The sequence below is a fragment of the Rhinoderma darwinii genome, chromosome 2, assembly GCF_050947455.1.
Source record: "Rhinoderma darwinii isolate aRhiDar2 chromosome 2, aRhiDar2.hap1, whole genome shotgun sequence".
Lineage (NCBI taxonomy): Eukaryota > Metazoa > Chordata > Amphibia > Anura > Rhinodermatidae > Rhinoderma > Rhinoderma darwinii.
In genome coordinates this window covers 125,366,377-125,393,280 of record NC_134688.1, presented here as the reverse complement: position 1 = coordinate 125,393,280, position 26,904 = coordinate 125,366,377, and the positions used below count along the sequence as shown (strand labels likewise).

General features: G+C 45.8%; 2 protein-coding genes across 2 annotated transcripts in view; one reads left to right on the top strand and one right to left on the bottom strand.

Annotated features, from left to right (window-relative positions):
* NUFIP1 (nuclear FMR1 interacting protein 1) overlaps nt 1-8,565 on the bottom strand; it is a 36,444-nt gene extending 27,879 nt beyond the window's left edge. Inside the window, exons 1-2 of the mRNA XM_075850235.1 lie at nt 8,145-8,565; nt 5,570-5,643 (exon numbers count right to left, since the gene is read on the bottom strand). Coding sequence (XP_075706350.1) covers nt 5,570-5,643; nt 8,145-8,400 — 330 coding nt within the window. The 5' untranslated portion in view covers nt 8,401-8,565. The remainder of the gene's footprint in view (nt 1-5,569; nt 5,644-8,144) is intronic.
* Nucleotides 8,566-8,642: 77 nt separating this feature from the next.
* The window catches only part of GPALPP1 (GPALPP motifs containing 1), a 38,833-nt gene continuing 20,571 nt past the window's right edge, over nt 8,643-26,904 (top strand). Inside the window, exons 1-3 of the mRNA XM_075852269.1 lie at nt 8,643-8,917; nt 18,972-19,095; nt 26,219-26,317. Coding sequence (XP_075708384.1) covers nt 8,842-8,917; nt 18,972-19,095; nt 26,219-26,317 — 299 coding nt within the window. The 5' untranslated portion in view covers nt 8,643-8,841. The remainder of the gene's footprint in view (nt 8,918-18,971; nt 19,096-26,218; nt 26,318-26,904) is intronic.

Here is a 26,904-nt window from a genome sequence, read left to right as displayed (position 1 = left end):
GAACGGTCACCATCCTTCAAGAATGTCAGCAAGAAGACAAGTCCAGTGAAGGAGGTCAGCGGGGAGGAGCAAGGACAGCTCACGTGAACTCTTGGAAGGTACGTGCACGCTCATTGCAGCCTGCAATGAGCGTGCACGGGAAAAAAGTTTCATAACAAGGAAAGATCAACAAACCAGACCTTAACCCCTTCAGGACTGAGCCTGTTTTGGCCTTCAGGACGAAGCCGATTTTTAAAATCTGACATGTGTCACTTTATGTGGTAATAACTCCGGAATGCTTTTACCTATCCAAGCGATTCTGAGATTGTTTTCTCGTGACACATTGGACTTTATGTTACTGGCAAAATTTGCCCGATAGATTCAGTATTTAATTGTGAAAAACGCCAAAATTTAGCGAAAAATTGCAAAAATTAGCATTTTTCTAAATTTAAATGTATCTGCTTGTAAAACCGATAGTAATACCACACAAAATAGTTACTAGTTACCATCCCCCACATGTCTACTTTAGTTTGGCATCGTTTTTTGAACATTATTTTATTTTTCTAGGACGTTACAAGGCTTAGAACTTTAGCAGCAATTTCTCATATTTTCAAGAAAATTTCAAAAGGCGATTTTTACAAGGACAAGTTCAGTTCTGAAGTGGATTTGAGAGTCTTATATTAGAAAGTCCCCATAAATCACCCCATTTTGAAAACTGCACCCCTCAAAGTATTCAAAACAGCATTCAGAAAGTGTATTAACCCTTTAGGCGTTTCACAGGAATTAAAGCAACGTAGAGGTGAAAGTTACAAATTTCATTTTTTTTATACAAAATTCATTTGTAATACATTTTTTTCTATACCACAGAAGGTTTTTCCCAAAAAATGTAACTTCTTATTTATTGCCCAGATTCTGCAGTTTTTAGAAATACCCCACATGTGGCCCTAGTTCGGTCATGGACTGAAACACAGGCCTCAGAAGCAAAGGAGCACCTAGTGGATTTTGGGGCCTTCTTTTTTTACCATATATTTTAGGTACCATGTCAGGTTTGAAGAGGTCTTGTGGGGCCAAAACAATAAAGACCCCCAAAAGTGACCTCATTTTGGAAACTACACCCCTCAGGGAATTTATCTAGGGGTATAGTTAGCATTTTGAGCCCACAGTTTTTTTGCTAAATTTATTTGAATTAGTTTGTGAAGATGAAAATCTACTTTTTTCTGAAAAAACGTAGAAATTTTTAATTTTTTCAAGGTATAAAAGAGAAAAAACACCCCAACATATGTAAAGCAATTTCTCCTGATTATAGCAATACCCCATATGTGGTAATAAACTGCTGTTTGGACCCACGGCAGGGCTCAGAAGGAAAGGAGCACCATTTGGATTTTGAAATTCTGATTTTGCTGGAATGGTTTTGAGTGCCATGTCGCGTTTGAAATGCACTGGAGGAAACAAAATAGTGGAAACCCCCGGAAAGTGACCCCATTTTGGAAACTACACCCCTCAAGGAATTTTTCTAGGGGTAAAGTTAGCATTTTGACCCCACGGTTGTTTTGCTGAATTCATTGGAATTATTCTGTAAAGGTAAAAATCGACTTTTTTTCTGAAAAAAGGTAGCCATTTTTTTTTTTTACAAGGAATAAAGGAGAAAAAGCACCCCAACATTTGTAAAACAATTTCTCCCGATTACGGAAATATGCCATATGTAGTAATAAACTGCTGTTTGGACCCACAGTAAGGCTTAGAAGGGAAGGAGCGCTATTTGGCTTTTGGAGCTCTAATTTAGCTGAAATGGTTTTTGGGTGCCATGTCGAATTTGCAAAGCCCCTGAGAGGCCAAAACAGGGGAAACCCCCCAAAAGTGGAAATTACACCACTTAAAGAATCTATCTAGGGATATAGTGGGCATTTAGACCCCACAAGTCTTTTGCAGGATTTCTTAGAATTAGGCCGTGAAAATGAATATCGACATTTCTTCCACTAAAATGTTGCATTTTTTTCAATTTTACAAAGGATAAAGGGGGTAAAAGCACCCCAACATTTGTAAAGCAATTTCTCCTGAGTACGGCAATACCCCACGTGTGGTCATAAATGGTTTTTCATTAGAAAGTAATGAACCCTTTCTGGAGTGATCCATGTTTTTCTTTTCCTTCTTAGTTTTTTCCTCCTCGCGTTCCAAGAGCCACAATTTTTTTATTTTTCAGTCAATAGAGCGGTATGAGGGCTTATTTATTGAGGGGCGAGCGGTCGTTTTTATTGGTGCAACTTTTTGGTACATACAACTTTTTGAGCACTTTTTATTAAATTTTTAGGTAGAGCCAAGGTGACCAAAAAAACAGCGATTTTGCCGTTCTAAATTCTTTATTTTTTACGTGAGACGCTCCATACATCACCCCCCACACTACGACATGCTAGGTCATGGTGCGCGCAGGGGTTAATGCGCAGCGCATGGTGCGGAGTGAAAATTACAATTTTTCACTCATATGCCATTTTAGTGCACTATATGTTATGCCCAGTTTGTGCCACTGAAGACAAATAACTCAAAATAATAACCGGGTTCTCCCGGGTATGGCGATGCCATATCTGTGGACGTAAATTGGTGTTTAGGCACGCTGCAGGGCTCAGAAGGGAGGGACGCCATTTGGCTTTTGGGGCGCAGAGTTTGCTTGGTAGTTGTTCTGTTTGGGGTTTTACTGGTGTTTCAGTTTATAATGTGGGGGCATATGTAAGCTGTGCGGGGTACATCAGGGTATATGTTATCTGTGCGGGGTACATCAGGGTATAATAAGTGGGTATAATAATGCAGTAAATAAATAATAATCCGTAGATATGTGGCAGGTGTCGCACTGATAAATGGCACCCGATCTTATCCGCTTTTGGAACACTCTGCACGTTTTGCATCGCCATATTCTGAGAGCCAGAACTTTATTTTTTCTCCACCGGAGCCGTGTGAGGGTTTATTCTTTGCGGGACAATCTGTAGTTTTCATTGGTACCATTTTGGGGTACCAGAAATTTTTTTGATCACGTTTTATTCCATTTTTTGGCAAGCAAGGTGACCAAAAACCATCAATTCTGACAATGTTTTTTATTTGTTTTTTTTATGGCCTTCACCCTGGGCTATAAATGACCATTATACTTTATTCTGCGGGTCGATACGATTACGGCGATACCAGATGTATATCATTTTTTTATGTTTTGCAGCGTTTGTGCAATAAAATCACTTATTTATAAAATAAATTAATTTTTGTGTCACCATATTCTGAGAGCCATAGCGTTTTTATTTTTCAGTCAAAAAAGCGGTGTAAGGGCTTGTTTTTTGCGGGACGGGATGTAGTTTGTATTGGTACCATTTTGGCGTACATGCGACTTTTTGATCACTTTTTATTGTATATTTTGGGAGGGTTGGTAACCAAAAAATTGTGATTCGGGCACTGTTTTTCGTTTATTTTTTTCGCGGTGTTCACCGTGCGGGAAAAATAATATTACATTTTTATAGTTGGGGTCGTTACGAACGCGGCGATACCAAATATGTGTACTTTTTTTAACGTGTTAATTTTTTTCCTATAATAAAAGTCTTATTATAGGAAAAAAAGCATTCTTTGTTTATATCACTTATAACTTTTATTTTTACACTTTTTCAAAACATTTTTATTATCTTTTTTTAACTTTTTTTACTTGTCCCACTAGGGGACACTTAGACTTGCAGCTTTGATCGCTGCTGGAACACATTACACTTCACACGTAGTGTAATGTGTTCTAACTGTCATTGTGACGTAACTGTCACACTGACAGGAAGCAGAGGAGGAACGGCCGGAGGCTGATCCTCCGAGGCTTCCGTACATGGCAACCCGGAGGTCATTGTCTGGCCTCTGGTTGCCATGATAAGGATCGCCAGGCCCCGCAAATACATGTGGGGGGCTGCCGATCCGCTGTAAACCTCTTCGATGTGGTGATCGCAATCGACCACCGCATCGAAGGGGTTAATTGCCGATTTCAGCGGCGACAGGCCGCTGATCGGCAACGGGGAGAGCAGGGCTGACACCCTGCACAGTTAACCGCCGCTGCGGTGTAGCGCCGCGCGGCGGTTAACTTTTAAAGCGCGGACGTAACTGTACGCCCAGGTGCGTGAAGTTACTGCTTATCTGGACGTACAGTTACGCCAAGGTGCGGGAAGGGGTTAACTGCATGTAAACAAGCTGTGCTAAATTCAAAGAAGAAATGTGCTAAGTAGAATTTTTTTTTTAAATAATGCTTTATTTAGGTTGTCTGTATAAGGGGTAATGTATGACACAGTTTTTTAAAAAATGTTGGTATCTCGGACAACCCCTTTAAGCTTGTATTCACTAGCCCATTTCCAATACATATTCATAGACATGCCCAGGGCTGCCCCTGGTCACAAGCATCATTTGCTCTTGCCATCAAGCCCCTGGCAGGAAGGCGTTGAAATATTCATAATTGGGGGTTTGGAATATTGTCTGTCAAAGACAGAAGTGGAAAAGGAAGTTAAGATATAAAGAAAAAACTACCACATCTCCTATCTGCGGTGTCCACTTGTGTTTGGCTCAAAAAAAGGAGCCAAAAACTGCATCAAAACTATGTGTGATCCTGGCCTTACAAACATTGTGTTGTTAGAATCAGTCCCACCACTGATCTCACAATGTGAGAGACTTCCGGAAATGGATTACCCCCTGCACTTTCATGGTTTAGTCAGAATCACACTCTGCACATGGTAATTCCCTTAGGGTTTTACATCAGATTTACTTTTTCCCATTTACCCTAATCTCCCCCACCTTTTTTTTAGGGAATGTGTGGAAACAGGGGACACATTTGGTGGACCTGCCCGGCTCTCACTAGAATATGGAAGCAGGTCTTACAAATCATCAATGATGTTCTACGGACAGAACCCCCCCCCCCCCCCCCCCCTGGCGTTTCCTATAAAGCCAGCAGGTTCGTTCATTATATTCTTTTAGCGGTGGTCGGGAAAAAAAAAAAAAAAAAGAGGTTAATCACACTAGGCTCTTGGAAAAAATAGAGGCTAGCAGAAGCGATACCAGGGACCGGTTTATGGGCATCTAGGATCTCTCCTACATCCACCCCGCTCTATGGCGTATGCTAGCGCTATCCTTTTAAACTCCTGTGCATTTTGTTTTCACTGGCCTTCTAGGACATTTATATCTCTGAATTTTTCATGCCATATGTATCAAAATATACATGCGTGAATTACCAAATCTATTGTCTTGGGTTTCTTTTTTCCTTTCATTACATATTTTAATGTATTGTCGCAATATGTAAGTCGCAATGTTCATATGCGACATACAATACTATGTGCAATCTTTATATAGTTTGCTTTACTACATATTGCCCCTTGTGGGCTTATATTATGTGCCTTCCCTTGTTTTTATGAAGAAACGGAATGTATTATTATTATTATATGCAAAAAATACTTAATAAAAATCTTCAAAACCAAAGTGTATGGACAGCTTAATATGAGAGGATGAGGAAAATTTTATAATAGATAAATTTGCAACGTTAATGTAATTATATAAAATAAAGCAATGGATTGGTTATGCGGGATTACATAATGTACTATACCTTATGTTCCTGGTTTCCATGACACCCATTCCCTTCATGCACATGTTGACTGTGGCCATAATGCCTGGGCCCTCCTGAAATAACACAAGACAGAAATTGGAAGTAAGAAATGGTGTTCCATTATATTACATGTCTAATGGAAACAATACATCTTTCATAGGCTCCACTCTCTGGCTTCCATAGTAACAAAAACCATTACTTATTACAAAGGAACCCTGGCATAGAAGTGTTGAGCTACATGACATTTCTCATTAGACTTGCTGAGGTAATTTGGATGCCATTGTAATCCACAAATGTCTCACATGCTACAGTTGTGTCACCAGCAGAACAGCAAGGGTTGGCATACAGCGTATATCCCATTAAAATACTATGACAAAACACTTGCAGCACAAAATATATATTAATATATAATTTTTGCAGGCAAGTGAAAAAACTGGAATTTACTTTCTATATGATAGTATCAGACAATTCCCAAAAAAGGCAACGTGCCTAGAAAATGCCCACTTGTTGCGGTCGCTTCCAACGTCTACACTATTTCTGTGAGAACTGAACACATTGGGGGTGATTTATCAAAATTACTTCCAAGGAAAAGTAGAGCAGTCGAACATAGCAACCAATCCCCTTCCAGCTCTTATTTTTCCTAATGAAAGCTGCAGCCTGATTGCTATAGGTAACGGCTCCCCTAGTGTTCAATATGCCTTCACCTCCTAGTGGACCACAATGGTATTGCATGATGCATGTATACTGTAGAAGAATTACGGCGTCTGATCAACCACATTCTTCATATTCCTGTTGAGCCTGTAGACCTTGGATTGTAATAAGCTGTATGCGGTGTTATAACTGCACTAACTTTTTCTGAGCTACCTTTAGAACATTACAGCGGTGCTGCTCGTACTAAATTCAAGAACGAGAGACCAAGCAAGAGCTTCGTAAAAAACTTTGTTCAACTTGCGGTCGTTAAATCAGATTATCTCATTAAGACATCCCCTTTTCCATATGCTCTATTAGGACTCCGTACACAGCATGTCGCGAGCGCTGCAATAAATCATTCACATCTGCGTTGTAGCTTCCGTTCTAGCGCATCCGTCAGAGGACCACAAGAACGGAAGTTAACGTTTCAGTCAAAAAAAACTTATTGAGTTCAATGGGTTTTATCTTGGCATCAGTTGTGCTCACTTAGGCTCCGTTCTGTCAGGTTTTCGTTTTGATAGAAATACCGTAGTCTGCCGCGCTATTGTTTCCGTCAAAAATGACGGAAACCTGACGTAAAGGAGCTGTCTGTTTTTGGGTTTTTTAACGTTGAAGTTAATGAATGACGGATACAAACTTATATGCCATCCGTTTGTATCAGTTATGCACCACACTGAACGGAACAGGTTTTTTTTCTGCACGTGCGCAGACGAAAAATGAAAGCATGCGGATTCAACCGATGATAAAAACGGAACTGATAAACTAAAAGAAAATAATCAGATTTTTTTTTTACAGATCTGGTAAACTGATCTGTCAAAAACAAACATATTTTACCTTCCGTTGCATTCAGTCTGGCACCAGTCAGTCTGTCCAATTTTTTTTATTTAAACGGATCTGCTAAAACGGATGCCACAACGCAGATGTGAACGAAGCCTAAAGTGTACATTTTACAAAAACGAAGTCACAGCCGGAAAGAAGTCAATGATGAAGTCAGTGTCTCTGTCACTACCTTATGCTGCAAAGCGACACAGTCCGGGAGCAATTCTGGAAGTAAGATAAGATTAGGCAAAAGCAGTCACAGTCCTGTGCCCTAGTGGCATTGCTCATGGGGAGAACAGCTCCCTAATACAGTACACAGCATCGGCCCATATGTACAAACCTAATCTATAATACCGCTGTGTACATGAAGTCCAAGGCTTCGTACATATATGCGTCAGGGCTCTATCTTGACGTTCCGTCGGAATGGCGCCTTGACTGAAACAAACGGAAACCATAGGTTCCCATTACCATTGATTTCAATGGCGATGGATCAGGTGCCAATGGTTTCAGTTTGTCTCAGTTGTGCAAGCGTTCTGAGGGAATCATTGAACGGAAACCATTTGCACCGGATCCGTCACAATTGAAATCAACGGTGATGCAAACAGAAACCTATGGTTTCCGTTTGTTTCAGTCAGGGCTCCGTTCTGATGTAATTCTTCGACGGCACGTCAGAACGGGACCCGGACACAGGTGTGAAAGAAGCCTTACATTGTAAACTCATCGGGCAAGGGCTCTAGTCTTGTAGATTAGGTTTATGTATTTTGCTGAGGTCTATATTTGCACCCCTGTCATGCAATGTAAATCTCAGCGGAATGAGTAGATGCCTTATAAAATATAATATATAAAATAATTGTACCGGGAATGAAAAAATTTTGGGGAAAAAAGCTGTACCCAACTCACATGCACCAAAAGCCACCATGTTTCCTGGCCTACAAAATGGGACTATGAATCCCTATATCTTTTTCTCCTGTACTACATGAGCGCACAATGTAACACATAGCACTGCAGGGTATGAGGCACTTCTACATGCAGAACTTCTGCTCCATGCTGCCCTGTTATCACCCACCATATTGCTGCATGTGAGGGTCCTGCTGATATCCGTGCTGGGATCCCCACTGATACCATCCTCCATACCAGGGTCCAGGTGGCGCTGCCGGGGACCACAGTCCGTGAGGCCCGGTATTCGGGGGTGGGTGCCAAGGTCCCGCTTGCCCGGGAGCAGCGGTAGTAGAAAACATTGACGGCCGGAGGACTGGAGAGGGATAAGGCGCATGCTGCTCCATGATAACAACGTGCATGTGGCGCTCACTTCCGGGTGACATATAGCGTCATGACACGGGAAATAATCCCGCTACTTGTCAAAGAATAAGGATAGTATTTTCCTGTTCATGATGCCGGCCTTTTCATACAACACTGATGTATATCTACAGATCTCTAAAATATGATATCATATACTGCATATGTGCTCTGTAAAGTCGGGCAGCCCGAATTAAATATGGCGGCGTACGAACATAGCACACGTCACGTGGTTGTCTATGGAACGCATACGTCATTTCAGCAGCGACCATGTCTGTGGAATGTATTTGTGTTTATCTCGCAGTATGCAGCGAGTACACATTATAGTGTTCACATATCATTGCGCTGAGCCAGTTAGCATTCTAGATATGTCCGTTCTAATAAATGTCGTGGCTGTAGCTGCGACATAATTTAGGGCGGAAGCAGTGGCGCGTTGTAATGACGTTTCGCTGCCTTCTCCGTTCAAGATGTCCCGGGATTTAATCGGTCCTGCTCTGCCTCCTGGGTTCTGCGGCGGTAACGATGAGGAGGAAGAGGGAGAAGGTATACATCGGCCATATTATACTGCTAAGCAATACTTACCCTGAGTTACCGTCTGGTTTATGATATTCTACTTAGTAAAGTCTATACCCCAGTGTTCCACTTGTACCGTAGGGACGTGGTAGTTATAGGGGTTCCACCATGGTAGAGACTTCTCTAGCAAATAGTGGCGTGCAAATTGCAAAATATCTATGGCAGAGGTGGCATCTGAGTCGCATGACAATGAGCCAGTCAAGGAAGACATCAGTCATACATCACTTCTGCCTGTGCCCCTCTCTGTAGAAGATGTAGCTACGCTCCAGTTATTGGACAGCGCTATTTTATGGTCGCCAGCAGGGGCGTAACTAGGAAAGACTGGGCCCCATAGCAAACTTTTGACTGGGGCCCCCCTCCCCTGGGTGTCACACAACCCCCCCCCCCCCTTGTAGATAGTGCCTTTTTTACAGCCCCCCATGTAGATAACGCCATACGGCCCCCTTTGTAGATAATGCCATACAGCCCCCTTTGTAGATAATGCCATACAGCCCCCTTTGTAGATAATGCCATACAGCCCCCTTGGTAGATAATGCCATACAGCCCCCTTTGTAGATAATGCCATACAGCCCCCTTGGTAGATATCTACAGGGGGGTCTTTATGGCGTTCTCTATAGGGGGTCTTTATGGCGTTCTCTATAGGGGGGGCTGTATGGCGTTCTCTACAGGGGGGGCTGTATGGCGTTCTCTACAGGGGGGGGCTGTATGGCGTTCTCTACAGGAGGGGCTGTATGGCGTTCTCTACAGGGGGGCTGTATGGCGTTCTCTACAGGGGGGGCTGTATTGCGTTCTCTACAGGGGGGGCTGTATTGCGTTCTCTACAGGGGGGGCTGTATGGCGTTCTCTACAGGGGGGGCTGTATGGCGTTCTCTACAGGGGGGGCTGTATGGCGTTCTCTACAGGGGGGGCTGTATGGCGTTCTCTACAGGAGGGGCTGTATGGCGTTCTCTACAGGGGGGCTGTATGGCGTTCTCTACAGGAGGGGCTGTATGGCGTTCTCTACAGGAGGGGCTGTATGGCGTTCTCTACAGGGGGGGCTGTATGGCGTTCTCTACAGGGGGGGCTGTATGGCGTTCTCTACAGGGGGGGCTGTATGGCGTTCTCTACAGGGGGGGCTGTATGGCGTTCTCTACAAAGGGGGCTGTATGGCGTTCTCTACAAAGGGGGCTGTATGGCGTTATCTACAGGGGGGATTGTATGGTGTTCCCTACGGGGGGGCTGTATGGCGTTCCCTACAGGCCCCCCCTGTAGAGAACGCCGTACGCCCCCCCCCCCTGTAGAGAACGCCGTACGCCCCCCCCCTGTAGAGAACGCCGTACGCCCCCCCCTGTAGAGAACGCCGTACGCCCCCCCCCTGTAGAGAACGCCGTACGCCCCCCCCCTGTAGAGAACGCCGTACGCCCCCCCCTGTAGAGAACGCCGTACGCCCCCCCTGTAGAGAACGCCGTACGCCCCCCCCCTGTAGAGAACGCCGTACGCCCCCCCCCTGTAGAGAACGCCGTACGCCCCCCCCCTGTAGAGAACGCCGTACGCCCCCCCCTGTAGAGAACGCCGTACGGCCCCCCCCTGTAGAGAACGCCGTACGGCCCCCCCCTGTAGAGAACGCCGTACGGCCCCCCCCTCCCAAAAAAATGTGACCTACAGCGTGTCCGACAAAAGACATGTATCCCCTATCCACAGGATAAGGGATACATGTGTGATCGCTGGGAGCGATAGGGAGAACGGGGACCGAAAGTCCCCCAAGTTCTCCATGACTAACCTCTGACTTCCGGCGTCTGCGCAGCTCAATAAAAATGAAAGGAGCGCTGGTCACGCATGCGCACAAGCGTGACCGGCGCTCCATTCATTTCTACGGAGCTGCCGACACAGACCCCGGAAGTCCGTGGTTTGTGATGGAGAACTTCAGGGGACTTTCAGTCCCCCGTTCTCCCTATCACTGCCAGCGATCACACATGTATCCCCTATCCTGTGGATAGGGGATACATGTCTTTTGTTTAATGGCAGAGCGGGGAGATACCTCCCTGCTCTGCCGTAGTGTTCAGTGGCGTCCCGCTGTAGCAGCCATAGCGGCTGCTAGCGGAGCCTCCGGCCATGGTGGGGGCCCGTGCCAACGGGCGACACGGGCCCCCCCATGCCGCGGGCCCCGTAGCAGTCGCTACGGCTGCTATAGCGGTAGTTACGCCACTGGTCGCCAGTATGGAGTGGATACAATTTAATTCTAAGTTTTGGGCAAAATGGTATAGCCATCTGTGTGTTTGATATCACTACTGTGCTGGCACTACAATTCAGTCTACGCCTTTTAGCAGGGGCGTAGCTAAAGGCTCATGGACCCCGGTGCAAGAATTCAGCTTGGGCCCCCCTACCCCTCCCAAACACCGCCATCATCAGACCCCTGCGAGCGCCTATGCTCAGACGCCTTGCCCAACAGCCCCCATAGTATAATGCCCCCACACAGTATAATGCTCCCATAGCTGCCCCCACACAGTATAATGCCACATAACTGCCCAATACAGTATAATGCCCCACATAGCTGCCCCCATGCTGTATAATGCCCCCATATCTGCTCCCCATACAGTATAATGCCCCCATATCTGTTCCCCATACAGTATAATGCCCCCATATCGGCTCTCCATACAGTAACATGCCCCCCATATCGGCTCCCCATACAGTATAATGCCCCCATATGGGCTTCCCATACAGTGTAATGCCCCCCATATAGTATAATGCCCCCCATATGAACTAACCATAGTATAATGCCCCCCATATGAGCTACCCATACAGTATAATGCCCCCCATATGAGCTCCCCATATAGTATAATGCCCCCCATACAGTATAATGCCCCTCCATATCAGCTCCCCATACAGTATAGCGCCCCTGCATATGAGCTTCCCATACAGTATAATGCCCCCCCATATGAGTTCCCCATACAGTATAATGCCCCTCCATATCAGCTCCCCATACAGTATAATGCCCCCCATATCAGCCCCCATACAGTATAATGCCCCTCCATATCAGCTCCCCATACAGTATAATGCCCCCATATCAGCCCCCATACAGTATAATGCCCCTCCATATCAGATCCCCATACAGTATAATGCCCCTCCATATCAGCTCCCCATACAGTATAATGCCCCTCCATATCAGCTCCCCATACAGTATAATGCCCCCATATCAGCCCCCATACAGTATAATGCCCCTCCATATCAGATCCCCATACAGTATAATGCCCCCCATATCAGCCCCCATACAGTATAATGCCCCTCCATATCAGCCCACATACAGTATAATGCCCGCATATCAACTCCCCATACAGTATAATGCCCCCATATCAGGCCGTAATTTTATGCGCCGTCTTTTGACAGCGGCGCGTAAAATGACAGCTCGTCTGCACAGAACATCGTAAGACCCATTGCAAGCAATGGGCAGATGTTTGTCGACGTATTGGAGCCGTCTTTTCAGGCGTAATTCGAGACCGTAACCAGGAAGTGCCGGCTTCACGGCACAGAAAATGTATTTAACAAGCATGCTGTATAGCAACGTGGGCCCCCCAGGCTTAGGGGCCTGGTCACAACTGCGAACCCTATAGCTACGCCACTGCCTTTTAGTCTCATCCTGTGGTATGCGCCATCTCTAGAGATTACTCGCACGGTCCTTCTGCTGTTCTTTTAACACTCTGATAGAATTTATTTGAAGAGTGTCTGTCAGCTCTCCTGAGATGTTTGTTTTGTTAAATACTTAGTGTCCCTCTAGTTGTACTCTTCCGCTTGACACGGCAACTGTACTGCTCAGCGTGCCGGAGTTTGTCTCCATACCCAATGTCCATTCGGGCAGGAGAGTACACCTAGAGCTACTATTGACAAGGAGAATGTTAACACCCGTTTATCAGTTTATTTAAGTCCTGTCTACAGCTCGCACTACAGGACGATGTATGTAAGCCCTTTTGCACGCAACCAATTGCCACTCGGGCCGTTTACGGCATCCGAGTGGCACCCCATAGTCTTCACGGACCTATTCAGTTTAGAGGATGAATCAGAACTGTGAAAACTGACCCGATTCTCCGATCCGTGGAAAGATAGGATATGTCCTATCTTTCCACGGATCACTGATGCGACTCGGCCGGCGAACGCTGTCATGTGCCTGAAGCATAAGGGAATTGATCATGTGAAGACTCTATGGGTAGAAATACATGGAGGGAATAACTGTAATAAATACTGTTAGGGGTTTGCTATAAGCCACCAAATATAACAGAATTCACCGAAAATTTCTACTAAGGAGGGATTCACACGACCGGGTCCCGCCCGAGTGTCGGCCGGTAAAATCAGCCATTTTGCCGTGCAGATCTGGACAGTGACATCAGCGGCAACTCCTGAAGGGGAATCCCCATGTGTTCGGGGATTCCGCTTCAGGAGTTTCCCCTGATGTCACTGCCCAGATATGGACAGAGACATCAAGCGCTCTGTCCAGGAGCGGAAGCCCCGAAAACACGGGGATTCCGATCCTTCAAGGAGCTAAAGTACGGCTAGCACATAGCAGAGCGGGGAGATACCTCCCCGCTCTGCTATAGTGGCGTCGCTACAGTAGTAGCAGCAGCAGCTGCTAGCGGCGCCATCGAAGGTGTCGCAGGGCCAGGGTGCTTTTAAAACAAGCAGGGGAAGGGAGCCAGCGCAGCGCTCCCTTCCACCTGCTGTACACCCCGGCCCTGCCACACAGTGTACAGCGTAGCCATTCGTCCGAATGGCATCAACTCCTCCTCCTCCTCACATGCACTCTGCGCTGTGAGGAGGAGTAGATAGAGCGCAAGCGCCAGAAAACCCGGCCATCACTCGGGACACATCCCGGTGATGGCCGTGTATTACCCGGCCCCATAGACTTCTATGGGAGCCAGGATGGCCGGGTACCCGGCCGAAAATAGAGCATGTCCTATTTTTTGACGGCCGGTTTTCCCGGCCGTCAAAAAATCGGTCGTGTGAATAGCCCCATTAGGGGTCTATTATTCCTAATGCAGCCGGGTGCCGGCCGATTTATGAACGGCCGGCACCCGGCCGGGAAACCCTGCCGTGTGAATGAGGCCTAAGGGAAATAGATGAGGCAGCAAATCACAATTGGAAATTGAAACCTGTTGCGCCTCATGTACACGACCGTGTGTGCCGTCCGAGTCCCGTCAGTGATCCGAGGAAAGCTAGGACATGTTCTATCTTTCCTCGGATCGGAGACTCGGACCATTTTTCACGGACCCGATTCACCTGCTAAAGTGAATGGGTCTGTGAAGACTATCGGATGCCGTCAAAAACGTCCCGGGTGGCACAACGGACGCGTGCATGGGGCATTAATCTCAGGAAACCGGTTTCTATCAATCACTAAATATAAATTTCCTTTCCCAAATGGTGCAGGACCCAACTAGAGGGAGGACCCTAACCAATAGACCTGACAGAATAACAAAGGTGCAGGTTGGGGGCATCTAGGAAATAGTGACCATAACATAATTAAACTTCTTGTCTTTCAATAGGATGTTTTGTTGAGGAAGCCACAAAAACTCTGAACTTCACAAAGGTGAAGTTCGATCAACTTTGAGATGCCCATACAGGGAACCCGTCACCATCATTTCTCCTAATGAACTCTACTCACCCCTCGCTGGCCATTGCTGTCAAAAGTTCATTGCTGTTATCTTCTCTCCTAAACTACTCCACCGACCGCAAATAACTGTCTGCAAACATGTCACGCCTTTTATGGCAATAATCCGTCAGTCTCGTTGTTTCCTCTTCTAATTCCCGCTCTGAATGCCAAAATCTCGTCTGAAATAGTGTGCATGCGCCCGTCATGTATGGTCCGATACCCTTTCCTGTTGCGGCTGGGCCTCAAATCTAGTTACTGCGCATGCGCCGCTATGGTGTCCAGATGTGTGCACGCACCAGAACAGGACATTGATGCGCAAGTGCTGGATTTAGGCCCCATGCACACGACCGTAAAAAACCTCAGTTTTTGCGGACCGCAATTGCGGTCTGCAAAAACGGAGCCATTCACTTTCATTGAACGCTGACACCTTTCCGTAGCACTACGGAATGGTGTCCGTGCCGTGGAAATGTTCCGGGAATTATGGAACATGTCCGTTCTTTTGCATTTTGTGGGCCGTGCTCCCATACTTTGTATGTGAGCACGGCCCGAAAATGCGGCTGTCAGTCGGCGGCCGGCCGTGATTGCGGGCACGGTCGTGTGCATGGGGCCTTAGTGTGTGCTGTGGGGAGGCGAGGAGCTGTCAATCAAAGCTAAGGAGGCGGGGTAAACTCGAAAAGGCTTGAGGAATGAAGATATAACTCTTTTCGAACTAAGATATGACTCTTGTGCTCATTAGCATACGGCGTGGGAACACTAAAAAATGGAATACTAAAGGTACAGAGCCGACTAAGAATATAATTATAGGTTACATAAAAATTATTTTCCCCCACTTCCACCAGGTATTGCTGGTTTAATAGGTGAAATGCTGGTGTCAGGTTACCTTTAGACCCCATGCCCACTTCAGTTTTTTCCTTCAGGGTGCTAGCCGTTTTTCTGACGGCTAGCACACTGACCCATTCATTTCAATGGGGCCATGCACACTTCAGTTTTTTTGACGGTCCGTTGCTCCGTTCCGATCCAAAGTAGAGCATGTTCTACTTTGGTCCTGGATTCCGTGTCCGTGAGGCCCATGCAAGTCAATGGGGCCGTCAAAAAAACTGAAGGCACACGGAAGGCCTGGGATTGGCTGCAGAGGCCGCTGCAGCCTGGGATTGGCTGCAGAGGCCGCTGCAGCCTGGGATTGGCTGCAGAGGCCGCTGCAGCCTGGGATTGGCTGCAGAGGCCGCTGCAGCCTGGGATTGGCTGCAGAGGCCGCTGCAGCCTGGGATTGGCTGCAGAGGCCGCTGCAGCCTGTGACCGCCACTACAGCCTGTGATTGGCTGCAGCGGCGACATGGATGAAACGTCATCGCTGGAGGCCGGACAGGAGGAAAGTAAGTATGAAATATATATATTTAAAAAAATAAATTTTGTTACATTAAAATTGTATTTTCCGAGTGCCGAGCATGGTACTGTCAAGGGTGCTGAAAGAGTTACCGCCGATCAGTGCAGCCCATTAACTCTTTCAGCACCCTGGACAGTACCATGCTCGGCGCACAGAAACGGAAACACGGAGTGCACACAGCCGATAAAACGGACACACGGATCCGTCAAAAACGGCTGTGAAACCCGTGTCTGAAGTGTGCATGAGGCCTTAACCTCATTGACTAGGACAATGTCTCCAATAATAAGGGTAAATCTACAAAAAACCTCAAAAGGGGAAGAAACAGGGGGTCCTCCACAACTGCAGAAACACCCCAATATATGGTATAGCACAAATAACAGCCACGTATTGTAAAAAAAAATTTACATCTTTATCAACAACAATACATGGTATCACATAGAATGTAATAAAAAGATGGTCACACGGAGAGCAGCATCAAAAAGGTATATATGTAAATATACCAAGAGGTAAACAGACATAACCCATCTCAAAAACGAATGTCCCATGCCTAATACCACCAAGTGTAGAACAAATGGATAATCTGATAGATATGAAAGAAGTAAAGATGCCAGATTAAGCTACAAGTACTACATAGTGTTTATAATGCAAATATCTGGATAATGTGTAAGAAAGCCTACATAAGTCAACTAACACAATAGCAGCGATCACTAATAATAAAAGTAGCAAGGCATACCTAAAGACATGGTGGAGGAACAGGACGTAATGAGATGTGGCACAGAAACAGGACGCCTCGACGCGCGTTTCGCCTAGGACCGGCTTCGTCAGGCCGCCTAATATATATCTATATATCTTTAAGAGCCCCTTTAAACAAAGAAGGCTAATGAGATCTAGATATCGCACGTGATCCTCCCTCTGAGGGAAGAGCCACTACAAAGGACCTTGCTCTGCAGGATTCAACATGACCATACATACATACATTTCCGCCTGTTTGGTGCCAGGTAATACTAGATTTAGGGAAATGTTTCCGCCATTGTTAATGGTGATCCTTGGGTGTTCCAGCAGTTGGACCCCCACCCCCCAAATATCACTGTTGTGGGAACTGCCTCAAAAAATGCCTATGTGGATGGAAAACACTTTAATTATTTTGCAAATAATTTGTTACGGCAAATCCGCTATCTACTCCTGTATGTGCATTTTTGATTATTAAAAGGTATAGGTTTTCAAGTTTATCACTGACATTTACTTTTCTTTATACTGGTAAAGATTAAAATGGACTCTTTGAGCCTTTCAAATCGTTCTACATTTAGTGGCACGTTCTTGACATTATTAACTAGGTATATCCCAGAGAATAGATTTAAGGACCTGTTCACATCCGCGTTGGCTTTCCGTTGAGGGGTTCCGTTGGAGTTTTCCGTCGGGAGAACCCCTCAACGGAAAGGCAAATGTTCCGTTTGCATCACCATTCCGACTGCGCTATCGATTCTGTCAAAAAAATGGAAACCTGACGGAATGTTGACAAACGGAAACCATTAGCAATGTTTCAGTCACCATTGATATTAATGGTGATACAAACGGAAGCCAAGGTTTCCGTTTGCCTTTCTGTTGAGGGGTTCTCCCGACAGAAACCTCCGATGGAACCCCCTCAACAGAAAGTCAACGCTGATGTGAACCGGCCCTTTGATGCGTCACATTTTTTATTTATCCCACTGTCAGGAAATGTTTTCTACAGTATATCAGTGTGTACTCTTGTGTCGATGGGTATATTATGGATGTTGGGTGTTGCGGCATCCTCTGACAGCAGATGATCCTAGGCTCTGTGCCAGGTACATTCAGTATTAAGGAAAAAAATTCAATATCTATGCCAGAATATAAAGTGTCCCTATGGTATTCAAAAGCTGCCACAGAGAAGAAATGCTCACGAGTATATCACAAAACGCGGCGGCCATCTCCTGAAATTGGATATTCATCCTTGGGCATCACACAGACTGGCAGCTAATGAAGATCCATTGAGTGCCAGCTGTTTCATCTAGGGTATGAATTTGTAAAAAGCCACAGCATCTGTGTTTACATACTAAAATGTTTCTGGTTTTTAAGGATCAGTAAACCTAGGGCTTTTTAGATTATAATAATTGTTATATTTTCAGATAGAACACACAACTCCTTCTGACACATAAATATAATGTCCTGTTTTCTTTTGACAAATGCAGGAGCATTAAAGAGAAGTTTTATGAAATAACAATTATTCACATGTCCTAGTGACGTGTCAGAAGTTTTGATCGGTAGGGGTCCGGGTGCTGAGCCCCCCACCAATCGCTAAAATGAGGAGGCAGAAGTACTCAGAGGCGGGGTTTGCTAAAGACTTCTTCAGCCCCTTCGTTTCAGCAGTCGGTGGGGGTTTCAGCACCCGGACCCCACCTAGCAAAACTTCTGATGTCGCTATGACATTTAAAAAGTTTTATGAAATGACAGCACAGTTTAATTCATTTATAAATTATGACTCCGACTTTTACTGCCCATGCCTGCTCTGGTCCAAAGATTTGGACCTGCTTGCAGGAGCAAGTGACTGATGCCTTACAGGACTGACGGTGGTTTGTATTCGGCATGACACGAGCCCATGGGGAATATTGACTGAAGTGACAGGACTCCCATGTCAGGTGGCATACGTTGTCCCTGTGGCTGTACAGAAAGCAGTTGTGTAGAGCATAAAAGTCCGATATTACCCATATTTGGAATACTAAATTGCTGAATGTGACTGGACACTGAGTAAACACAGATATTTTGCACTTTGTTTTCTCTACTTGGTTCCATATGTGTAGTTCTCAGCTACAAGTAAGCACCAATCTAAGTAAAATCTGTAAGCCAGACGTAATACCTGGACCTCCTGCAGGTCCGGGTATTGTTCGTAATATGTACACCAAAAATGCAGTCACGTTACGCTGTCTGAAACCAGCTCTAGAGAGCGAGCATGACAACGAGTAATCAAGTTACTTATGTCAGTTTTCCATTGACTTGGATTCTTTTGCATAGTTGCAGGCCCTGTATTACCTCCTGGATACAAAAGGAACAAGAGTTCAGGTTCATCTGAGGACAGCGATCAGGAGAATTCACACAGCCCATGGCACTGTAAGGAGAGAATTGAGTCAACACAGAGGTGAGTTTAGCAATAGATTTGTCAGGTTTATAAAAAAAAAAAGTTTGTTTTATTTAAAATTTAAAGCAGTATTGTATCTTTTTTTTCCAACAGTCTACACATTTCACTATCTTTCTGCCCTTTATATTGTAGCCATTTATGACCACCAGAATTTGTTTGTCTGACTCCCGCACTCCGACTGCAATACATTTTTTTATTTCTTGTTTGTATCATTCATGGAACTGGGTATATACTGTTATCACTAGGAGGCTTGACACTAAGACCTTCTTTACACGACAGGGTTTCCCGGCCGTGTGACGGGCGTTCATAAAACGGTCGTCGCACGGCCGCAGTAGGAACAATAGACCCCTAATGGGGCTATTCACACGGCCGTATTTTTGACGGCCCGGGAAACCCGGCCGTCAAAAAATGGGACATGCCCTATTTTCGGCCATTCACCCGGCTCGCATAAAAGTATGGGGCCGGGTAATACACGGCCATCACTGGAATGTGTCCCGACTGACGGCCGTGTCTTCCGTTGCTCGCTCTCTCTCTCTCCCCTCCTTCTCCTCACAGTGCGAAGTGCATGTGTGGAGGAGGAGGAGGAGGGTATTTTTTTGCTCCCTGTAGGAGCGGAATCCCCAATCCCCGGCACAGCTTCGGTAACGTTGTGGCCGGGGATTGGAGATTCCGCTTCAGAAGTGCCTGACGTCACTGTGTCCATATATGGACACAGTGAAGTCAGGGACTTCTCCTGGAGTGGAAACACCACACTGGCCACAGGGTCAGGGATTACACTTCAGAAGTGCCTGACATCACTGTGTCCATATATGGGCATTGAAGTCAGGGACTTCTCCTGGAATGGTGGTGCTATCTAAGAACATGTAGGGGGGGGGTGCCATCTATGGGGGGGGCTGTGTGGCATTACCTATGGGGGGGGGGCTGTGTGGCATTACCTATGGGGGGGGGCTGTGTGGCATTACCTATGGGGGGGGGCTGTGTGGCATTACCTATGGGGGGGGCTGTGTGGCATTACCTATGGGGGGGGGCTGTGTGGCATTACCTATGGGGGGGGGCTGTGTGGCATTACCTATGGGGAGGCTGTGCGGCATTACCTATGGGGAGGCTGTGTGGCATTACCTATGGGGGGACTGTGTGCCACTACCCACGGGGGTGGCTGTGTGCCACTACCCACGGGGGGTGGGCTGTATCTACAGAGGGCAGTGTGTGGCAGTATCTACAGAGGGAAGTGTGTATCAAAAAATTTACAAATAAAATGAAGGCCTCTTTCACACGACAGTGAAAAACGGCCATGTGAGGCCGTCCTTTTAACGGCTTTCACATGGCCGTTTTCAGAACAATGATATTCTATGGGTGCATTCACACGGCCGTTTTTTTAACGCCCCGTGAATAATGGCCGTCAAAAAATAGGACATGTCCTATTTTTGGCCGTTTTAACGGCCTGACGGCCCCCATAGAAGTCAATGGATCCGTTTTTAACGGCTGTCAATACATGTAACAACCGTTAAAAACGGATCTGTTACATGGGGATTGGCAGGGGAACTACTAGTTCCCTTGCTGGCTATCGCTGGCATACTCACGTTTGCGGCGCTTCTTCAAGTGTGGTCACTCGTCTGTGGTCACTCGTCTGTGGTCACTCGGGTTTGAAGGCGCCTCGATGACGTTATCGCCCCGTCGCGCTGTCTTGCCAGATCCCGTGCAGACGAGTGACCATACCTGAACAAGACAAGAGACGGCACTGCTCTCGTGAGTATGTTGCATGATCTATAGGCAGGCTGGTGTGGCATCTACAGGGAGGCTGGTGTGGCATCTACAGGGAGGCTGGTGTGGCATCTACAGGGAGGCTGGTGTGGCATCTACAGGGAGGCTGGTGTGGCATCTACAGGGAGGCTGGTGTGGCATCTACAGGGAGGCTGGTGTGGCATCTACAGGGAGGCTGGTGTGGCATCTACAGGGAGGCTGGTGTGGCATCTACAAGGAGGCTGGTGTGGCACGATCTACAAGGAGGCTGGTGTGGCACGATCTACAGGGAGGCTGGTGTGGCACGATCTACAGGGAGGCTGGTGTGGCACGATCTACAGGGAGGCTGGTGTGGCACGATCTACAGGGAGGCTGGTGTGGCACGATCTACAGGGAGGCTGGTGTGGCACGATCTACAGGGAGGCTGGTGTGGCACGATCTACAGGGAGGCTGGTGTGGCACGATCTACAGGGAGGCTGGTGTGGCACGATCTACAGGGAGGCGTGTGGCATCATATACAGGGAGGCTGTAAATAGTGTCTAGGTGAACATGTGACCTTCCTTTGGTTTTTTTTCAGGGGGTTGGGACAAAAAAAGCCTGACAAATGAAATGCATCAGTTTTTTTTAACGGCCATGAAAAACTGATGCAAAATGGATGTCAAACGGCCATTAAAAACGGACAAACGGACTGGAAATGGATGAAAATTTAGAGACACACTGATGCAAAATGGCCATGAAAAACTGACAGTTGATCAGTTTTAAATGGACATTTTTTTTCACTGTCGTGTGAATAAGGCCTAAGCCTTATTCACACGACAGGGTCTGAATGTCTGCCGATAAAATCGGACGTTTTTCCCGTCCGTTTTGCATCCGTTCCGATTCCGCCGTTTTTCATGTCCGTTTTGCATCCGTTCCGGGCCGTGTTGCCGTTCTTAAATGGTCGATTTTGACCCGTTTTGCATCCGTTTTTCCCCCTGTTCGTTTTAAAATCGGATGAATTTCATTTGTAAATTTTTGCCGCACAGCCCCCTGTAGGTACTGCCGCACAGCCCCCTGTAGGTGGTGCCGCACAGCCCCCTGTAGGTGGTGCCAAATTGCTGGGGATTCCGCTTCAGAAGTCGCTGTTGTCAATGTGTCCATATATGGATACAGTGAAGTCAGGGACTTCTGCTGGAACGGAATCCCCGGCCACAGCGTTGCCGAAGCTGTGGCCAGGGATTGGGGATTCCGCTCCTACAGGGAGCAAAAAAAATACCCTCATCCTCCTCACATGCACTTCGCACTGTGGGGAGGAGAAGGAGAGAGCGAGAGGGACGGAAGACACGGCCGTCACTTGGAGCACGTTCAAGTGAACGGCTGTGTATTACCCGGCTTCTATGGGAGCCTGGCGGCCGGGAGAACGGCCGAAAATAGGGCATGTCTCATTTTCTTGACAGCCCTATTTTCGTGTGAATAGCCCCATTAGGGGTCTATTGTTCCTACTGCAGCCGTGTGACGGCAGGGAAACCTTGTCGTGTGCATAAGGGCTTCGTCTTAAAAGTGTTAACTCTTCCTACAGGATATACCCCACCTACAGACTGTGAGCCAGTTCGGTCTTAGCTTGGTGTGCATATCAGGCAGACGTTCCATTATGTACAGCAGGCTGTCTTTTTTTTCTTGTTTTGTTTTATTTCCTTTCTAGATTGGGAAACCGGGTCGACATTGTCCTCCTGTTACTTCCTCTAATGGCTGGCACACGCTGTCAACTCTACTATGCCGTTGTCCACTTTCCTATATAGACAATAGCGTCAGCTCCTCTGTTGTCCTCCAGACTATGGTGCATCCCATCCAATGGGCGGCGGCAGTCCTGGTCTGCATTTCCGCTGCGGCATTCAACTCGCACTGATCTTTTCTCACCCTAGGCCTCAGCTCCTCCCATTTTCTTCACAGCTCCTTCTTTGCATGGAAGCATAATCATCATATTACTGCCTCAATGTAATCGCGGTGTCTTGCAGGCGGGCCTTCTTCCCTCTTCACTGCAGGTTTCCACCATTCGGCAGATGAGCCTTCAACGCTGGACCACCTGCTGAGCCGCTGCTGCCTCTAGGACAGCACCACGCTCTGACCGGGTAGGAACATCCCTTGGGGCGTTTTTCCTCTCCGGTTCCCTCCTGCAGCCTCTGAGATGGGTGTTCCTAAACTAGGGATTATAGACCCAACAGCACCTAGGTGGAAGTGCGCAGACATTACCCCCTTCACTAAGGTGGTTTAATTGTTCTGCACTTGCATCACCTGAGGAGGTTTATCTGTCAGTGACCCTTCTACTGCCATTTTGTATTTCAGAGGAGAAGCTTCCAATCCTGTAGTGCCCATGACTGTTTATTATGCCTGCACTGCAGTTGATATTTTTCATGCAGTCCTCTTTCTGCTCAGTGTGATGAATGCCGGCCACCAAGCCAACCATCTTAGTCAGAACCACCTTCGCCACCCCTAGTGTTTCCCGCACCTAGTGCTAAAGCTAGTGAACCGGAGTGTCACTAATGTCACCCAGTCCATGGTGCAGAGGGGGAAATCTCCGGTTCGGAACTGGATGGGGAGCAGTCTTCCAAATTGTCTTCCACGGTTGACAGTCTCACTTCAGCTGTCTGAAATACCGGAGCCTTCTTCTACACCAGAAGTGTTTTTCTTTTTGCTGATCTAAACCTTCTCACAAGGTCATACAAGAAGTTTTTTACAAGTGGAAATTGCCGCTTAGCCAAACATTAATGATCCCCATGGCGGATGCAGCATTATTCCAAGATCCAATTGACCACCACATTGAATCCTTCCCAGGTTATCCTTCGAAGCTACTTCTGTTTTTGCTGCTGCATGGGTCAGCAGGTCTTCCACAGAGTTGGTTCACCAGAGCCTTAATGGTGATCTTTTGGGGACCCCCCCCCCCCGAGAGGAATTGGTGGACCGCACCCACCAACGTTCTATTCCGGCTATATACCTGTGTAAAGCCTCTCTCAACACAGAAAGACCTGTGACTCATGCCTCCGCTTTTATCATTGCTAAAGTGCAGCTCCATTTCTTAGATCAGATTTTTATGAAGTATTAGTAAACTGATTTTTTTTTTTTAGCAGTTTTCTAATATACTTCTGTTAGAAAATATGATTCATTTCAGAAATTAATCTCTGGCACTTTGGTGAAATGGAGCAGTCTGCAGAGAGGACATGATGATCCAGTAGTCAAAGTTCTATTAGCGGACTGCAGGCTTCTATAAGGTGCTGTCAGCAGAGGATGCAAAGCTGCAGTAAATTTAAATTATTGCAACAGAGAGCGTATAAACTTTCTTTATATGCAGAACCGACACTATGTTTAATCTTGATAGGGTCTCGCGTAAAAACAAAATGTTCTGAGAAAGTTTTCCCAGCAGTGCATTTGCGGCCTTTTAATTCTGTAACGCCTAAGACTAAAGGTATCTCTGTTTTATTCAAATGTTTCCCGATCACAGGCTTTGGTTAAGCTAGGTTACCTGTTAAAGTGGGAACCCGAGGTCAATTTGACCATCCCATTGCCAGAAAGGTATTCTGCTGTAATTATATGCATGCCTGGTGGAATTGCCAATTGGTTTTCAATTTCTGGAAAGCTGCTTTTCCATTTTTGTCATCTCTTTTGCAATACTTCATCCCCCCTTCTCTTGCATTGGGGTTATGTTTTATTGGTCTTGGAGATATTCCTAAAGATTTTCGGAGTATAACAGGTCATGTACTCTTAGCTGCCAGATTGTTGATAGCCAGGACCCTCTCACTTTAGCTGAGTTAATTAACCTTGTCCACTTTGACTATGTCATGGAAAAGATGGTAGCTGTATGCTCAAACTCATATGGTAAATTTCTAGCAAATTGGGCAGTATGGACTGATTTATAAGGCTTCTGGGGCTCCTCCCCCTTAGTGGTATACTTCTTAGAATTTGGTTGAAAGGATTTAATTATCTACGATGTCCCGTGCATTTCATCCACATTTTATTCTTCGACACATGTTCCCCGTATAAATGAAAGTCTCCATCTCAAAGGAGATTAAAAATCGAATTTAATAAAAAATGTTCGCCAGTATTTTTTCCCTGTCATTTTTTTTTAAATGTGGAATTTGATTGGTTGCTATGGGCAACACGGACTCTTCTTTTTAAATTTGTTTTATTGAAAAGTGTAATAGAAAGCACAAGTCACAAAATACAGAAAAAACATTCGTACATACAGTACTGCTCAAAAGTTTTAGGCACTTCTATTTTTGAAAGCATTCTTACTTTGCATCATTGTTGCCACAACTGCCTAAAACTTTTGCACAGTACTGTATATTGTATGTATTACGGTAAGTAAAGTACCTGGTGTGTTGCTAATAAAGCCATGAGTAAACTCTTGTAAAAAAATCTTCTCTGCGTGTGTGATTCTATCAAAGTATGGTTATACACGAGCAAAAATCAGTGTATTGGGGAGGAATTCCACATTCCCCAAACTTTCTAAAATGTATCTGGACATTTGCCTTTTTATATATTATTTTCTCATAATGAGAAACTTTTAAAAAACATATGCTAATCTCATAGTATACCTTATATAGATCAGCTTTGTAATTTACTTACTGTTAAAATGTAATAGTTTTATCCATGCACATTCTTTGTGATGTTAATGCCACTAGGTATCTCCCTTCCTGTAACCTGCTGTCCACCCCCTGTTGACAAGCAAAGTCCTTCCAGGTTTCCAGAAAGTGGAGATGTGTATCTTCACTGCCTGACAATACAAGTGTATGGAGAGGGCAGTGAGGAGCAGAGAGGGACACAGACACGCTGCCCATACACGTCTATAGAGAGGGGAGGGAGAGCAGGAGCAGAGTGAGCAAGACACATAGAGACGCTGCTATAGCTTTTGGTAAGTGTTCCTGTCTCAGCCCGTGCTGGATTTTGAGCTACATTGCTCATTGCTACTGTATAATTTCCTCAATGCTGCTGTAGTTTCTATATATGAGTGCAGGATTATCCTCTTCTCTGTGTGGAGTGTGTAGAAGACATGATAGCTGTTAGGCTCTGCCCACTAGCTCAGAGAAAACTGAGAATGAGAGAGACAGCAGAGGGGAAAACTGATAAACAGGCAGAATACAAATCATAGAATTGCCAGAAATAGTTGTATTCCTCACATACATACACACACCAGGTTTTTTTTTCCTGAAAACACACCTGAAAAATTTGGTACACTTTAAAGATGGATATAGCATTTTTTTATGCATGAAGCCCATTGACTTTATCTTGGGCAATTAGCGATGAGGGTAGGGTGTTTTATATTTGTGTTTTTTTTTTTATGTATGTCAAGTTTTTATTAAAAAATTTACAGGAATTATCATTAATGGGTACTGAATTATTATGTTTTTAGAAAACTAGAAACTCCACAAGATGATGATAATGATGAAGACGAATTTTTTGGACCTGCCCTTCCACCAGGTTTTAAAAGACCATCGGACTCGCCTGAAAGGTATGCCTTGTGTTTATTAATTCAATCTGCTTTTTTTTTCTATTTTCGTTTTCCCTTCTCTTTCCTATTCACTTTAACCATCGTATTGCAATCTCAATACATGACCGTGTTTTTTTGCTCTTTATAAAACTTAAAAATAAAATAAAAATTTGTGTTTGGTAGCATTATCTCACCAATCTGCCATTTTATAACGATTGGTGCTGTGCTAAAATGCAAATCTTAATGACATTCAATTTGCTCAGGGAGACTGTCAGCCACTGTGCATACGGGGGGGTCGGGGGGATCACATGGGATACACTGTCAGTGAAAATAAGTAGGCGAGCACATACGGCAGAGTCTGCAGGGGGAGGAGGGAGTCACACGTGTCTGTGTAGGCATGGGAGAGATCACACATGGGCTTAGGCCTCATGCCCACTTTATTTTTTTTTTCGCCAGGGTGCTATCCGTTTTTTCAATGGATAGCACTCTGACACATTCATTTCAATGGGGCCATGCACACTTCCGTTGTTTTAACGGAACCGTGCGGCCGTACCGTCAAAAGTAGTGCAGATCCTACTCCTGCCCGTCTTTGACGGAACAGTCTCTGC